The sequence below is a fragment of the Kluyveromyces marxianus genome, chromosome 1, assembly GCF_001417885.1.
Source record: "Kluyveromyces marxianus DMKU3-1042 DNA, complete genome, chromosome 1".
NCBI lineage: Eukaryota > Fungi > Ascomycota > Saccharomycetes > Saccharomycetales > Saccharomycetaceae > Kluyveromyces > Kluyveromyces marxianus.
The window spans coordinates 1,536,946-1,552,376 of record NC_036025.1 but is presented as its reverse complement, the minus strand read 5'-3'; the positions used below and the strand labels follow the sequence as shown (position 1 = coordinate 1,552,376).

At 37.3% G+C, this 15,431-nt stretch overlaps 9 protein-coding genes across 9 annotated transcripts; 4 read left to right on the top strand and 5 right to left on the bottom strand.

Moving 5' to 3' along the window:
* Positions 1–521: 521 nt before the first annotated feature.
* Positions 522–2,357, top strand: KLMA_10737 (UPF0652 protein; the record flags this gene model as incomplete). Its single annotated transcript, XM_022822425.1, has 1 exon — positions 522–2,357. The coding sequence occupies one exon, from the start codon at positions 522–524 to the stop codon at positions 2,355–2,357; it is 1,836 nt and encodes a 611-aa protein (XP_022674248.1).
* Positions 2,358–2,502: 145 nt separating this feature from the next.
* Positions 2,503–3,693, top strand: ARP1 (actin-related protein 1; the record flags this gene model as incomplete). The annotated part of the gene is made up of 1 exon (XM_022822424.1): positions 2,503–3,693. One exon carries the CDS (start codon positions 2,503–2,505, stop codon positions 3,691–3,693), a length of 1,191 nt encoding a protein of 396 aa, XP_022674247.1.
* A 263-nt stretch (positions 3,694–3,956) lies between these two features.
* FUR1 (uracil phosphoribosyltransferase) lies at positions 3,957–4,610 on the bottom strand (the record flags this gene model as incomplete). The annotated part of the gene is made up of 1 exon (XM_022822423.1): positions 3,957–4,610. The coding sequence occupies one exon, from the start codon at positions 4,608–4,610 to the stop codon at positions 3,957–3,959; it is 654 nt and encodes a 217-aa protein (XP_022674246.1).
* Positions 4,611–5,265: 655 nt separating this feature from the next.
* LSM7 (Sm-like protein LSM7) lies at positions 5,266–5,739 on the bottom strand (the record flags this gene model as incomplete). The annotated part of the gene is made up of 2 exons (XM_022822422.1): positions 5,266–5,595; positions 5,728–5,739. The coding sequence occupies 2 exons, from the start codon at positions 5,737–5,739 to the stop codon at positions 5,266–5,268; spliced, it is 342 nt and encodes a 113-aa protein (XP_022674245.1).
* Positions 5,740–5,970: 231 nt separating this feature from the next.
* Positions 5,971–6,723, top strand: ALF1 (Alf1p; the record flags this gene model as incomplete). The annotated part of the gene is made up of 1 exon (XM_022822421.1): positions 5,971–6,723. One exon carries the CDS (start codon positions 5,971–5,973, stop codon positions 6,721–6,723), a length of 753 nt encoding a protein of 250 aa, XP_022674244.1.
* Positions 6,724–7,681: 958 nt separating this feature from the next.
* Positions 7,682–7,945, bottom strand: TIM9 (protein transporter TIM9; the record flags this gene model as incomplete). Its single annotated transcript, XM_022822420.1, has 1 exon — positions 7,682–7,945. One exon carries the CDS (start codon positions 7,943–7,945, stop codon positions 7,682–7,684), a length of 264 nt encoding a protein of 87 aa, XP_022674243.1.
* A 414-nt stretch (positions 7,946–8,359) lies between these two features.
* URA3 (orotidine-5'-phosphate decarboxylase) lies at positions 8,360–9,163 on the bottom strand (the record flags this gene model as incomplete). Its single annotated transcript, XM_022822419.1, has 1 exon — positions 8,360–9,163. One exon carries the CDS (start codon positions 9,161–9,163, stop codon positions 8,360–8,362), a length of 804 nt encoding a protein of 267 aa, XP_022674242.1.
* Positions 9,164–9,685: 522 nt separating this feature from the next.
* On the top strand, positions 9,686–11,005 carry KLMA_10730 (uncharacterized protein; the record flags this gene model as incomplete). Its single annotated transcript, XM_022822418.1, has 1 exon — positions 9,686–11,005. One exon carries the CDS (start codon positions 9,686–9,688, stop codon positions 11,003–11,005), a length of 1,320 nt encoding a protein of 439 aa, XP_022674241.1.
* A 119-nt stretch (positions 11,006–11,124) lies between these two features.
* GEA2 (ARF guanine-nucleotide exchange factor 2) lies at positions 11,125–15,258 on the bottom strand (the record flags this gene model as incomplete). Its single annotated transcript, XM_022822417.1, has 1 exon — positions 11,125–15,258. One exon carries the CDS (start codon positions 15,256–15,258, stop codon positions 11,125–11,127), a length of 4,134 nt encoding a protein of 1,377 aa, XP_022674240.1.
* Between the last annotated feature and the right edge of the window lie 173 nt (positions 15,259–15,431).

The window sequence follows — 15,431 nt, the reverse complement described above, 5'->3', positions numbered from 1 at the left end:
GCCTTTGTGAAGAATCAGTAAACCATTGTATTAACGATCCATTAAAATCGTTTCTTAATAAAAGTGCACTTAAAGCTGTGATAAGGATGATCGCTAAACAGAAATAATACAACGATCGTACGTATCCATTCTCTTGCGTCTCTTTACTTGTGAAATGGCCTGACATATTTAGTAGTAGGCTTCTTAGGGTTAGGCGGAAATTAAGAGTACGTTATCTTTGAAATGGGGATCCAGAATGAAAGGAAAATCACACTTGAACCACTGTTCTATTTACTTTGAGTAACAAATCACTCAATACCCGTGGTATCCTTTTAGTCTGTTTACTTTTAATTATCAACTGTTTGTTAAATATAATTGCCGATATCATATGTAATATTTTATAAGTTAACATTGTAATATTCACTTTAATCTTTTTACTACTAACAAACAGGTAGCAATTAGAAAGATAAAATAAAGGCATAAATATATCACAGAATCTATTTGTATTATCAGTCATATATCTACGAGGAAACAGATATCTAATGTCTTCTAAACGTACTTTAAAAGAAATTTTGGACTCCGAATATGTGGAGGATAGCGATGAAGAGAATCTTAAACCAGAGGTTGGTAGCGAGGATGAGTTAGAAGAATCAAAAGAAACGGAATTAAATCCTGATTACTGTAGTGAATGTCAGGATATGAAGATTGAAATCATTTGCAGCGATTGTGATGAGCAATTTTGTGTAACTTGTTTCGGCATGCTACATCGTGGAGGGAAGAGGAAGAAGCATGAGTATATCAAAGTTAATGAGGATAAAACCGAAAACAAGGAATCAAACGATTCAAAACCTACTACAGAAGTAGAGCAACAGAAGTTACAAGATGAAATCAACAGCTCAAGGGAATCTAGTGTAGCAAATGATGTTGAAGAAAAGAAAATTAACACCACTGGAATTGATGATAAACTTTTAGCACAATTGTACTTACACTCTCAATATATTCCAATGAGGTTAACACATGAAGAAAGACATTTACTAAGACTCCTTGAAGCTGCCCTTGAAGTATCTGAATATACTGACCGTGTGGACATTCTATCTTACCAATCTAAGTCTAAGAGAATATTAGAGCAATTAAGGGAGATGTGCTCTGTTTTATGTGGTTTAGTTATAGCGTCCAATTTGAAGGTTGGAAAGAAGCTTTTGGAGATGAAGAATTTCAGCGATAATGCAGAATGGTTTAAAGATATATTTGAAATTGGAAGAAGATATAAAGTCATGAATCCAGACCGTATGAGGAGTACCTTTGGTAAACTTTGTTATATGGTGATGGACTCTAGACTACCGGAAATTGAAGATCACATGGAATTCCATTTGTTCAAACCTATTAAGACTGTCCATACCTTTTTGGGAAATCCTAATGACAAAGGTAAAGCTTTAGGAGTCTTTAAAGATAAGTTAATACTTTATGCAACTGCTGATATTAACCCTACAGGTAAGACAAGATCAGAGATCCAAAGAATGATCAAACAGAAAGAATCTGCAATTGAGACTTTAGCCTCCAAATACAGTTCATCCATCTATTCCAAAGAAGATATTCGCCAAGTTCTTTATTCAATTGGTGATTACAATGCATATGTGAATACAAACAGAAGACCAATCATGAGAATGCTCGAAAGACTTGAAGTCTTCCGTGATCCTTCCATTCAAAAAAAGTATTCTCTTGGAATTCAATATGGCCGTCAAGGGGCAAGGTTGACCCATGACCACGAGAGACAGTGGCATTACGTTCAACAGTCCTTGACGTTATGGTCAATAATTCAAAGAGAAATGGTACATCTCTGGTACATAGCAGACCAGGATTTGTTCAACAGCTCCTCATACAGATTGACCTCCACTGGTCAAGGTTTGAATCGTGTTAAACCTTGCCCCGCTCTTTACAAAGCAGTCCACAACATTTTGAATGAATGTAGATCCAAGTGTCACTCTTGGGTCGGCTCTTCTGTGGTTCATTTGGGGGATGATGCTGTCCCTAATGCGATGTTCTTCTTAGACAAATATACTCAAATTCCAAATATATTGATCCCATTCGATAGCACCTTATTACAAATCAATGATCTTGTCAAGGACGATCCTAAGTTGAGAGATTACATCAATGCAGAATATGGATCTGTGGACGATTTAAAATTAACAATATTACAAGATGCATTTGCTCATATGTTTGATGGATCAGGTGCAGACAATTTCTACATGAGTGGATCATGTATCGATGGTAGATTAACTTCTGCTTGGAATCACACGAACAAAATTTCAGAGAAGAAATACTACAATATTTTCTTAATGACAAGATTTATTGGTTTCAACGGAAATCAAGGATTCTAAAGTGCCCCTTATTGCTCTAAATGAGAGTCTTCACTCTTTCCGAAAATTCGTAACATACTTTCTTTGTATATACATATAACCGTTTTAAGATCTTAAAGTTGGAACTTTAAACAAATATTAAGTGTAAAAACAAACAAATACTTTCATGAAGAACAAGAAAGCCGAATCAGCCAACGGCCCCAATCCCATCGTGATGGATTCAAGTGAAGAGGTACTATATAATCAACCCGTGGTTATTGACAATGGATCTGGGCTAATTAAAGCTGGTTTCGGTGGTGAAGACAAGCCAAAATGTTACGAATACTCACTTATCGGTAAACCAAAATATAGCAAGGTTATGGCTGGGCGCTTGGATAGCGAAAGGTTTGTTGGAAACGAAGCTCAAGAGAACCGTGGATTACTAAAGCTGCGCCGTCCTTTGGAGCATGGTGTTGTAACTGATTGGAATGGGCTAGAGGAGTTGTGGTCTTACGTATTCGAAAAAGGTTTACAATTGAAGAGTTTACAAGATCATCCAGTATTGGTAACGGAAGCGCCACTAAATCCAAGAAAAAATAGAGAAAAAATGTGCGAATTACTGTTTGAGACGTTTAATGTTCCTGCAGTATATGTGTCAATTCAAGCGGTACTCTCTTTATATGCCAGTGGCAGAACGACAGGATGCGTTCTAGATTCTGGAGATGGTTGTTCCCATGCCGTACCAGTGTATGATGGATACACGTTGCCGTCAGCAATAAGAAGAATTGATATTGCAGGACGTGATATTACAGACTTATTACAGGTACTGATAAGAAAATCTACTGGTGTATCGTTACTTTCTAGTAGTGAGCAGGAAATAGTTCGGATCATTAAGGAAAAAGCATGCTACGTAGCACTGAACCCTGCAGAAGAAGAGAAGAATTATCAATTGCATGGAAAACAAACTATGTTCAGACTTCCGGATGGGAAGCAAATAGAATTAGATAATGAAAAGTTCAGGGCGCCTGAAATCCTTTTCAATCCTCAATTAGTGGGATCTGAGTTTCCCAGTTTACCAGACATATTATTTGAGAGCATACAGAAAGTTGATTTAGACTTAAGGACATCACTATATTCAAATATAATATTTAGTGGCGGAACTACTATGATACCCGGGTTTGGAGATAGAGTCTTGAAAGAATTGAAGCTGCTTTGCGAACCTCAAACAAAGATAAAGATATTTGCCCCACCAGAAAGGAAATACAGTACTTGGATTGGTGGCTCTATATTGTCAGGTCTTTCAACATTCAAGAAAATATGGGTGGCAAGAAAAGATTGGGAGGAGAACCCAGGAAGTGTGCATGCTCGATTCTTATAGTTTGTACTAGCAAACTTTTCAAGAAATCTGATATATACACTTTACAAGACTACCAATGAAGAAACGATGCCCATATGAAAAGTACAAAACAAGTGGAATGATGAGTATATAGAACGCATCTGAAGACTGAAATGGTTATATATTTATCGCAGACACACATGTAAGAAGAAGAGTAATTCTAATACTAGTAATACTAATAATATTATTATTATCGCTACTAAACATGACACTAAATTATGTCACAATTCATATACTGAGAGAGATTAGATGCAGTAATATCTGTCACCAAAGTCACCCAAACCTGGCATTAAGTACTTGTTTTCATCCAAACCAGCATCGACAGCACCGGTGACAATTCTGACATCAGGGAATTTGGCGTGATAATTGTCAATACCTTCCTTAGAGCAGATCAAGTTCAAAAAGAAGATTCTTTCCGGTAAGACACCTCTTTGAATTAAAACCTCAGTAGCCATAATAGCGGAACCACCAGTAGCCAACATTGGATCCAACAAAAACACGTATCTGTCAGCAATGTCATCTGGCAATTTTTCGTAGAACAACTTTGGCAGGGCGGTTTCTTCATCTCTTTGAATCAAAATCTTACCGATACGGACGGATCTGCAACAATCTCTTAAACCTTGTTCCATAGATTCACCAGCTCTAACGATAGACACACCGCAAATCTTACCCAAGAAGGAAACACCCTCGAATTTTTGCTTGGTGTCTGTAGTGATGGTCTTTGGTGTAACTGGCAAGTGGTTCAAACCTTCTTCGACTAATAATCTGATAATTCTATCAGAGTAGAAGATGAAGTCTGATCTCTTGGTTTCCTTATCTCTGATAATAGTGTACAAGCCTAGCAATTGCTTGCTTTGTGCCAACAAATGGACATTAGGAAATGGTTGGGTGGAGCTCATATTTGGTCTTATCGCTTACTACTACTTAACGAACCTTGCTTGTCCGAAATGAATTATAAAGAATCAATTGAAGGAAACTTCCAGATCACAATTGAATTTAAAACATACAAAAGTTAAAACGCTAACGTATCCATATATATAAACTGGAGGCACAACAACACCACACTTGTTTAATAACATGGTGATGCGGTGCGATGAGATAGACGTTTTTTTATCAAAGCTTTTTGACAGTTTTTTTCCGATATACGAAAAAGAAACGCGGTCACGTGATTGTTTTGAAGACAATCTCCAACGGAGATTCCGATGTCTATGAGAATCTACCTAATGATTAAATGGTTGAGAGCATATCCATGGTTGCGGTAACAAAACGGGTAGAACGGCGCAAGAATAAGGGAATGAATATGTGGGGAATACATCCACATAACAGCTGGCATTATTAAGCCTATTTACACCCCAAATTAACTTCTTTGATAACGGATGAAGCTAATTAAACGGTTGTCAATAACTAATTATGCGTGTTATTCTCGCTATTTACTTTACAAACACATTGGAATACCACTAGGCTCGTATTAGTCACATTGGCTTATATCGAGTTGGACCTTGGGTAATATTCGAAGTATACATGATGCGTAATTTTCGTTCCTAATTCCTCTTATTATGTGCTGATGATCTCTGCACCTTCCAAAGAACACAACGAAAGAAGTGCAGTGCCTCTAATGACGACCAAACCAATATCCTTTTTTTGGTCCTTTAAAATGACGGTTTCATCCTCTGGATCTCTGGCATACTCTACAGTCTCGTCAAGCACCAAGTTCATTAACTCATCGTAGCCCTTTAGAATACCTGTCACAAGTCTTCCGCCAGCAAACTTGACACGAACAATCGTATCTTTGTATTGAGATAGGTTTATAATAGACTCACGTTTTGGTCCTTCGAACTTCTTCTTCTGGTGCTCTTGCTTCGGTTGTTGCTGTTGCTGCTGTTGCTGTTCGGAAAATGCGCTTTAAGGCATACCCAATGTCTAATAGACTTTGTAGGTATGTTGTTTGCTCAAATGTTTCGTTAGTAAATTAGACTTAGAGCTGTGGAGTTAGATTTTTCGTGCACTATAACATACTGAGTCACTCATTTTGATTGTTGGTGTATTGGCGTACTAATCAAGAGAAGCTTCTCGACAAGAATTGTCTGCTGAAACAATTTAACCATAGAGTAGTGTTTTAGCTTGTTGTAAGTTGTTCTCTTTTTCCAAATTCATACAAAAAAATATAAAATAAATAATATGCATTAAGATTGAAGTACATATTAATATATATTGCATCAACAAACAAAAACAGAGTGAAAACACAAAAATATAGCTACAATGTCACTCGCAACAGTAGATATAACTAGTGATTTGATTAACACACAAACAAATGTTAAACCAAATACAACATGGTCCCATTTTGGAAAGTTATTGAGCGAGTTAACTGGTGTTGAAGTTGATGACATGAAACTAGTTATTAACGGCGACACTGCCAATTCCAAGTACATGAATGAACTTAAGGACCAAATAGTAGAGGGAGTAAACTCTATTCGGATAATTGACACCAATGAAAATAGTGTCGCGAACCAGTTGAAGCATGACATGACCCAGGGAGATGTTGAGGGCGTCATGTTTCAATTCACTAAAGAAGATTATGAAAACAGGAAAGATTCAGTGTTACAATGGAAGAAAGAAAACAAGTTAGGAAAGTTCGATCCAGAGTACCGTAAAAAGATGGAAGAACAATTGGAATTAAACCTGAAAAGAGTGGAGTCCTTAAAAAATCATATTGGCGAAAGGTGCAGAATCCTATCGACTAATGCTACAAATCCCGATAGCACGTCACAAGAAAGAAGAGGATGGCTAAGGTACGTGGGGAAAGTTCGTGAAATAAATAATACAGACGTGTGGTGCGGCATCGAATTCGATGAGCCTGTTGGCAAAAACGATGGATCGTTTTCGGGAACTAAGTATTTTGGACCTGTAGGCAAAAATTACGGTGGGTTTGTGAAGCCAATTACAGTTGAAGTTGGCGAACAATTTACGCCACTTCTGGATGATGAATTGGCTCTTACGGATGAAGAGTTATGAAGACAGAGAAAACTAAACTTTACATACTCACAGTGAGACCCTATATATTAACGCTAATTAAGTACATACGTTTAGTGTATTTGTTTATTGACTTTGCACGAATGTACGTATATAATATTGGTTATATATATATAATGCGTGTTCTCCACGTGACATAATGTACTATACGTAATTTTCGTAGTTAGTTTCGATCTGTAGCTGTAGCGCAGCTGTTCACACAGTGGCATTATGGCGGCGGTTCGAGTCTAACCCAAAAAACTCCTCAGAACTCCAAGTCTCTGTTCGTTTAGACCTGGTTACAAAAGGATCACGTGTGATCAATATTAAAACCATTCCAGGTGGGAAATTCGGTGGATCGCAGCTGTCCAGCCTGTAGTGTTGTTGGTGTTAAGCCTTCAACGTTGCAGGTTTAAGTTATGCGTGCTTTCGGGTACGTCATAATTACAAGCGAATCAGGCAGCGGTTAACGCATGCTTGATTATTCTTCGTGAGAAGGTTGTTTCTAGTGGAACTTCAGCTTGGTTTAGTCGTTGTTATAAGAAATCAAGTCCTTCGGGACATGGGAGGGACAACGGACGGACAGTTTAGCTTGACCTCTTCATAGAGGCAAGGCCTAGTTGAGTGCAATGCAGAGAGTCTGCAACACCGATTTATCGGTTTGCAGGTAACACAATACCGATTACTTGGTGTCTGAGGAGATCTAAATTCTCTCTTTTTCCTTCAACTTTTATTTTCTTGGTATGCTTCTTGTGCATTCGCCTATTAATTTATATTAGCGATTCTTATGACATCGGCCATCACTGAGTATAGTGAGTAGTAGTGGTTGATATTTGAAATCTATTATAGATAAGTTCCTTTACACATCGTGCAGCACTTGTTTATGTGAACTATTAGTAGCTATATTGGCTATATACAGAGAGAAAGCTATAACTATTTATATCATAACTGTTTGTATAACTTAACGACCCATGCTTTGGTTCAAAGCAGCGTTTTGCTCTTGGAAACGTTGTCCAACACGTTCACTATGTTTCAAGAACTTTTCTGAGCATTTCATTATGCAGCTTTGCTCCTTGGAAGTTAGCTTAGCAGAGGTAAAGTCGTTGACACAGTCACTGAAACATCTTTCGACCAAGTTGGAGTATAGACGCATGAAGTCCTTCATTTGCTTTTGTTCCACAATTCTTTGGAACTCTTGTTGTTCCTTACCATTTAGTTGATCCATTTTTAACTGTGTATTTGATTTTTTTGTTCTAGCAATCGACGGTCCAAGACTCAATAAAAATTGACTCTTGTATCTTTCTTCACACTAGTAGTAAAGCAGAAAGTCTAGCAGAAATGTGTATCTTTTATAACGGTCAATGGACTAAGAAGCAAGGTTTGGTTCTTCGCACTTGTATTAAACTCTTTTTCTTTGGTTGTGAAATTTCACATAATGTACTTCACCAAAAAACAAAAAAAAAAAAAAAAAAAATTTTCGGTGCAAAAAACAGCTTCTAGCACGTGACTAAACTTGTAGCGTATACAATGTGCGCAATGCCATTACACTCTAACATCTCTGTATAGTTTATATATAAACGATCAACTTGTAACTTCTGATCCGAGTACACTCGAACCTCTGCTTGTTCTCGGAGAACTCTTAAGCGGATCTGCCTACTCTCTTCAAGTAAGCGTCCCATCCCGCCTTTCTGTATCTCTCACCTTCCACTACAGGATCTCTTCCCTTTGCGAAAAGACCTCTACCAACAATAATGATGTCTGATCCACCGGCAACAACTTCATCCACAGTTCTGTATTGTTGTCCCAAAGCATCACCTTTGTCATCAAGACCAACACCTGGCGTCATGATCAACCAATCGTAGCCCTCTTCTCTTCCACCCATATCGTTTTGAGCAATAAATCCAATAACAAAGTCCTTATCACTCTTGGCAATTTCCACGGTCCCACGAGTGTATTCACCGTGCGCTAGAGACCCCTTGGACGATAACTCGGCAAGCATTAACAACCCTCTAGGTTCTTTCGTAACTTCCTCGGCACCTTGCTTCAAACCAGCAACAATGCCCGCACCAGTCACACCGTGTGCATTGGTGATATCAGACCATTCGGCGATACGGTATACACCAGACGTGTATTGTAATTTAACAGTGTTCCCAATGTCGGCAAACTTCCTGTCTTCAAATATCAAAAACTTGTGTTTCTCTGCTAATTGCTTCAACGGCACAATGGTATTCTCAAAGCTGAAATCCTCCAAGATATCTACATGTGTCTTCAATAGACAGATATATGGACCCAAAACCTCAACTAATCTTAACAACTCTGCTGTTTTACGAACATCAAGAGAAGCACATAAGTTTGACTTCTTCTCTTCCATCAAGTTTAAAAGCTTGGCAGCAACTGGACTTCTATGAGCAGCTGCTCTTTCCGAGTAACTCTTAGTCGACATCCTCCTTTGATTAGTTTATGGGCTAGCTGATGATACTTCCTCTTGCTGTTCCAGTTTACAAATGATTTAAACGAACTTTTACACTTTTACGGTAGTATTTCTTGTTGGTGATGAGCTCAGATTCAATATGACTGCTTAATCAGTGAAAATTAATGGAAACAGCCAGACACACAGCCTTTGAAAAATGTTAAAAACGATCACATATATGTAGTCACGTGGTTAGTGCATAGAGTCAGGCGATGGTGGTTAGTTCCCTAGCCAGAGCCATTCCCCTCTTGTTTCGAAATGCGATGACTGAATGGGGAAGAAGCTCTTAGTATTTCTGTAGTTTTTTTTGCCGATTTCTATTGTTGCCTGCCCCGGACTTTCTTTTACCTTTTGTAGCTACAACTATTAATTATAATGCATAATAGATCTAGAAGCGTATTGTGATGAGCATCCTTGGAAATAAGAAAGGAAGTCACAGGTACAGTAAAAAAAGAGCCGTGACAGGCGCCTAATTTCAGTTTTGATTGAGGTATAATGAGCTCAGAAGACCAAGATGCTCTAAAAGTAAAGCAGAATGGTCTTTCCAATCAGAATTCGTCACTTGTTGGTGCTTTAACTGCTGGTGGAAGATCTATGGTTTATCAGATGACTTCATTCTATATGAGAACTCCATTAAAACTGTTTCGACCGGCCAGATTTGACTATACGCATTATATTAGAGTACTGTTGACTGGGAGTGATGATACAAATAAGGATTCTAAGGTACGACGTTCAAAATATAAGTTTTGGAGTCCCAAATATACATACTACTTCGAAAATTCCTCCATTGGAATAGTTACTAAGGCACTAAATAAGTATGGGTGGAAAGTTATTCCTGATAGAATATTGCCTCCTTTGGTGGCAAATTCCCTTGCTGGGGTAGTTCTTTATACCACATACTTGACTACCCTGAATAATTTCCCAGTCAGATCAGTGGAGCCAGCTTTTCAACACAATTTGTTTGACTACTTAAGGTCTGGATTTCTAGCAGGAGCAGCGCAAGCAATAGTGTCTGCTCCAATCGATGCCATATACACAAGAGCGAATATTGACGAATTGCTATCTAGTGCAAAGAAATACGACAACTTATGGCTATATAGCCGTGATAAAATCAAGGAAATCGGACTAATAGGATGTTTCGGAGGATTCGGATTGTCCTTTATTAGAGAATCTCTTGGATTCGCACTATATTTTACAACATTTGAAATGATAAGAGGACCAATCAGTAAGCTCACTCTGGATTTTGTCAAGAACTACAGAGAGTTGAAATATACGGTTCAAAATACAAAGTTCTCAGATATATTCTTAGATGAAAATGGAAACAAGATCGAGAAGCAGAAACCAGTATTTGTGTCTGAGAAAGAAGAAAGATGGTACTCAAGAGTGTTCATCTTCGTTGGTGGTGTTACAGCAGCATTCGTGCTGCAAGTGGTTCAATACCCATTCCAAAAGTTACAAAAAATACACATATCACGTTTAGAAGCTTACGACATATATCTTAAAAACCTCCCGTCCGCAGACGCAAACAAGGAAGGAAAAGGAAATCCAAATGTCTCTCATATGATTCCCAATACAAAAATAGTGGTTCCTAATGAAAAAACACGCTTTCGTATCTATTACAACTCCTATATTGACACTTTTGAACATGTTTTTTTTTTTATGCAAAGAAGTAGAAAGGAAACTTTGGCTTGGTTATACAAAGGATTTGTACGAAATACACTTGCAATTATTCCAGGAACCACAGCAGGTCTTCTCCTACTTGATTACATGAGATCCAAATTAAAGAATTCGGAAGATAATAGACGTTTAGAATGAGTTTATAATATATAACTGCAAATAAACTAAAATTAGAATACACAGAATTATTTTTCAGTAGATTTTGCAAAAAACATGCAGTTGTATCGTTTCATGCCTTTATGTTCAAATTAAGAAGATCAAGCAGGTACTTGATCAGCAGCCAGGCTTGGTGTACCTTCCTTCTTCTCAATTTCACGTTTTTTTGTTATCATGTCTTGAAGTTGCTTTTCGACTTCCTCATTTTCAACATACTTGTTAAATATGCCCAAGACCTGCAAATAAGTTTCATTGTCTGCTTTATCCAAAGCAAGATAGTTCAAGTACATTTTCGATAGTAATGATAAGAAACTCTTCAAGGAAACAACATTATTGGCACTAGATTCGAGCTCATTAGTTAGCGGATATAACCCCATATCAATTAGGTTAGATAAAGTAATGGTGTCATCAACAAATGGTACCAATAGTTCTAAAAGCAAGTTTTCAAGCGTATTCAATGCATGAGAACGTATGTGGCGGCATGGATTGAAACATTGATGAGATAGTGCCTGTACAATAGCAACAATTTCACTTTTGGATATTGATGGTTTCTTCTCTAAAAGACGAGCGGTTAAATTAATAGATTGTATAGAAGAATCCACTATGTCTTGGTAAGGATTTTCTTGATCCACCTTGTGTCCAGTTTTTACGAGATTTTCATATTGCTCCTCCCACTGACTACCAATTGCTCCTACAGAAGATATTTCATCAAATAGGCCCAAAACCCACATAAAATTGACATCAGTTATCAAATCCTTTTGTTTGAACAAATAATTGTCGAGGTATCCATAAATCAACTTGCATGGTTCACCTAAGGAAGCATATTTTCTCAATAACTTCCAAAAGCCTTCATCACCTAGTAATACACCCTGGTAATTTGGAATTTCGGCTAAATTTAGCAACCAATCAACGATTCTAATGCCTGCTTTACTTTTAAGAACAGCATCGTCAAAGACTTCGTTTTTAGCTAACAACTGTGAATTAATAACCTTTAATAGGTAATCTTGGTCTTCTAAAACAGATATGATTAGAAGACTGTAGGAAACTAACCTCACTGCAGCTGGCTTAGAAAGCAGAACAGTTTCACATATTGCTGATATTTTGTCCAATAGTGCCTTACCCGTAGCTTTGTCATCTTTCGAAAATAGGAATAGAGACACGCTTAATTCCATGAGGAATAATAGCTCTGGTTCAAAGAAACGTTTGTTATCATCATTCACTTCAGTCTTAATATGATTTAATAAAACATTGATTAATGTGCTACTAACATTCTTATCGTTGCCAAATAGCGATCCTGCAACATTACTGGCCTTGATACATTCCATGGCTTTCGTAGAAGCTTGTATTTCTTCGTCTGAAGGTTCCTCGTCACCTTTCAAATAAGAAGCAAAAGTAGATAGAAGACCTCTATTTGAGTTCGACTTGTTGACCAAGATATCTGGCTTACACTTAGGTAAGTTCGATAGCTTCAACCTGTTTTGCAAGTCTGGGAAAATATCTGGAGATATCAACATATTCTCATATAAGCAGAGAAGTATGTCGACAATTTTATTCCATGTTTGTTCTGAGATGAGCTCGGTATTAATATTTTGCTTCAAAACCCTGAATAAAACTACGGTAGATAGCTGTCCCTTAAAATCGTTGCCTAAGACAATAGCAGTATTACTCACAGAAATACTTTCTTTGGAATCTTCGATATCGATTTGAACAACTGGAATCTCGTCAACATAAGAATCATCTCTTGGTTTTCTTTCTCCAGTCAAAGTCGTGAATTTGGCCATTGTTTCGATGATTTCATTGTACATATCTCTTTGTCTGAAAAGTGAACAAATTTGAGAACATTTGTCCAATGTAGTAAGTACTCTTGTGGCGATATGATCATCAGAAGCAATATCGAATATTTTGAATAGTGTTTCTATAATTGATGGACCTACGACTTCAAAAATTGCTTTATCAAATTGAATTAGTTGGTTTGGTGATAAAGAGTGGATATAACCTTCTGACCGACTTGTATCGTGAGACTCTGTTACTACTGTGGTAGCTGCTATCAAATTGTTCCACGAATCATCAAACCAGCGTTCACTGCCATGATGCTCTTCTGGCATAACAATTTCTTTGTCTCTAATGGAGCAGTAGATCTTATCTAGATACCAAAGAGGGAAATCTTTTTGGTTGTTACAACCCCTCAAGTTAAGAGTATAGTCTTCAAAAGTCATATGTTTCTTAACTTGTGGATTGTAAAAGTCAGTATTCAGTATGATCACAGAATAAGACAAGACAAATACAGAGTCTGCATCAGGTTGAATTGTAGAATAGTCACCTTCGATATTTAGTCCATCCCTTTCTGGATCATAATGTTGATCCTCCACGTACTTAGCTGAAAATTGTTCGACAACTCTTTCAATTTGTTGAGACTCACCTGGTAATCGGAATTTAGTTAGAAGAGCTCTAATTGCCTCGTCGATTCTAAGACCAGAGAAATCGAACTGACCAATGAATTTTGAAAGTAAGGAAACATTTTCTGGGGCTGCGATATACTCACCAATTGTTTTCTTATTCAAGCGTGCGTTATTATCAAATAAAAATTTTGCGACATCATCCTCTGAATCAGATGGAATGAAACCCTTCTCAACCAACAATGGGAGGCCCTTTTTTGGTTTTTTATTGAATTCTTCTGCACACTTAATGAATTCTGTTTTCTGATTTCTTCTCTTCAATGTTTCAATCTCTTCTTCAACAAAGTCTTTGACACCAGATTTCACAACGTGGTCATGCATATCATCTATAACTGAAATTAGGCCCTCTAGACAGATAGGAGGAACACTATCAGAAGTTGTTTGAGCAGACTCAGGTAGAGAGAGTCGAGTTAAAGCACTCAAAAATTCAATTGCTAAATCAGATCTTTCCAGACTGCAGTCGAAATTTACAAATATGGAAGTGAAAAATGATGGTGATCTTGTCCAGAGTATAGATATTTGTTCAATTAATAATTCTTTAACAGAAGCAGGTCTGGCTGGAACATCGTCAGAGACATTGGTGTCTAGCAAAATGTTGAATATAGAATCTATCGTAAATTCAATCTGCAACGACAAATGATCACCCAAAATTATGGTCAAGTTGGTAAATAACTGTAAAGCAGCTTGAAGTAGTGACAATTTGTCAGATTTCTGGATAATATAGAGAATGTTTTTGCAGATTGGATCAGACACTAGCGAAAATAGTTGAGGGTGCTGAGGAAACTTATCACCAGCTAGTTCGATTGCCGTATTCAGTAAATGTAGACCAAACACCTTTGTAGAATTGTTCTGTTTATGCTGATTCTCCGGTAATAAGAGAGAGACTAGAATGTCTAAGTAATCCTTTGTCACTGGGAGACCATAGTCTGGTTCCAGTTTTTGAGGTTCATCAAAAGTAGAAGGTTTCTCATTTTCTACTGGAACATCATCAGCATTTGCTGCATCTTCAGCACCTATGATATCATCCTTTAGTATATTCTTAGAGAAGTCTTGATCATTGATGTAAATGTGATTATTGCTTGGGTCCAATCTTTTGAGTTTATCAAATATTTTGATTGTAATTGATAGCATACTCATTTCTGCCGCCTTTCTTAGAACGTCGCTTCTTCTTTTGTTGCACGCTAATGACATTACTGTTTGCAACACGTCATAAACGCATGAATCCGAGAGAATTTCACCGCCTGGAGATTGAATGATAAAGTCAATAAGAATCAAAACCTTGAGAAGAACAGAATCATCTGACAAGTGCTCCGACCCTTCAAATTTACAATGTGTCAAAGAGTTGATAGTTTGTCTATAGGCCGCAACATGATTCTTGGAGCGCTCGTTGATAATATTGAAGGCGAAAAACTTCTGAACGGAGTCCAATGCCAAAGAAGTAATGTACCCAGATGTTGATGATGTACTAATTACCAGAAGAAATGGTTGTAGGACAGTAAGAGCATCAATATCGTCTAAGTTGTCCTTATGATTAAGCATCAATCGTAATTGGATCAACCCGGAAAGTAATGGATCTTTAGTCTTATTAATTGCTAAATTGTTAAATGCTCCAGCAAGGGATGCATCTTGGTTAATGAAAATATCGCTACCACCTCCAAGCAACGCTGCAACTCCAGATTGAACTGAGTACTTTGCATACTTTCTCATAGAGGTTGACAAAGATATACACTCCTTGATAACAATTGTAACAGCATCTACTGCAACATTATCATGAGGCATATTTCGCCAATACATTTCGCAATTTTAAGATGCTGCTTTAAACCACGAGATATTAATTGAGAGCTTCTTGCCTTAACCTCACTCGATCTTAATTGCACCTAGGTAAATGATAGAAGATATTCTAATAAACAGTTGGCCTTGTTGTTCACTATTCTTGGAATTTGGAGAAAATT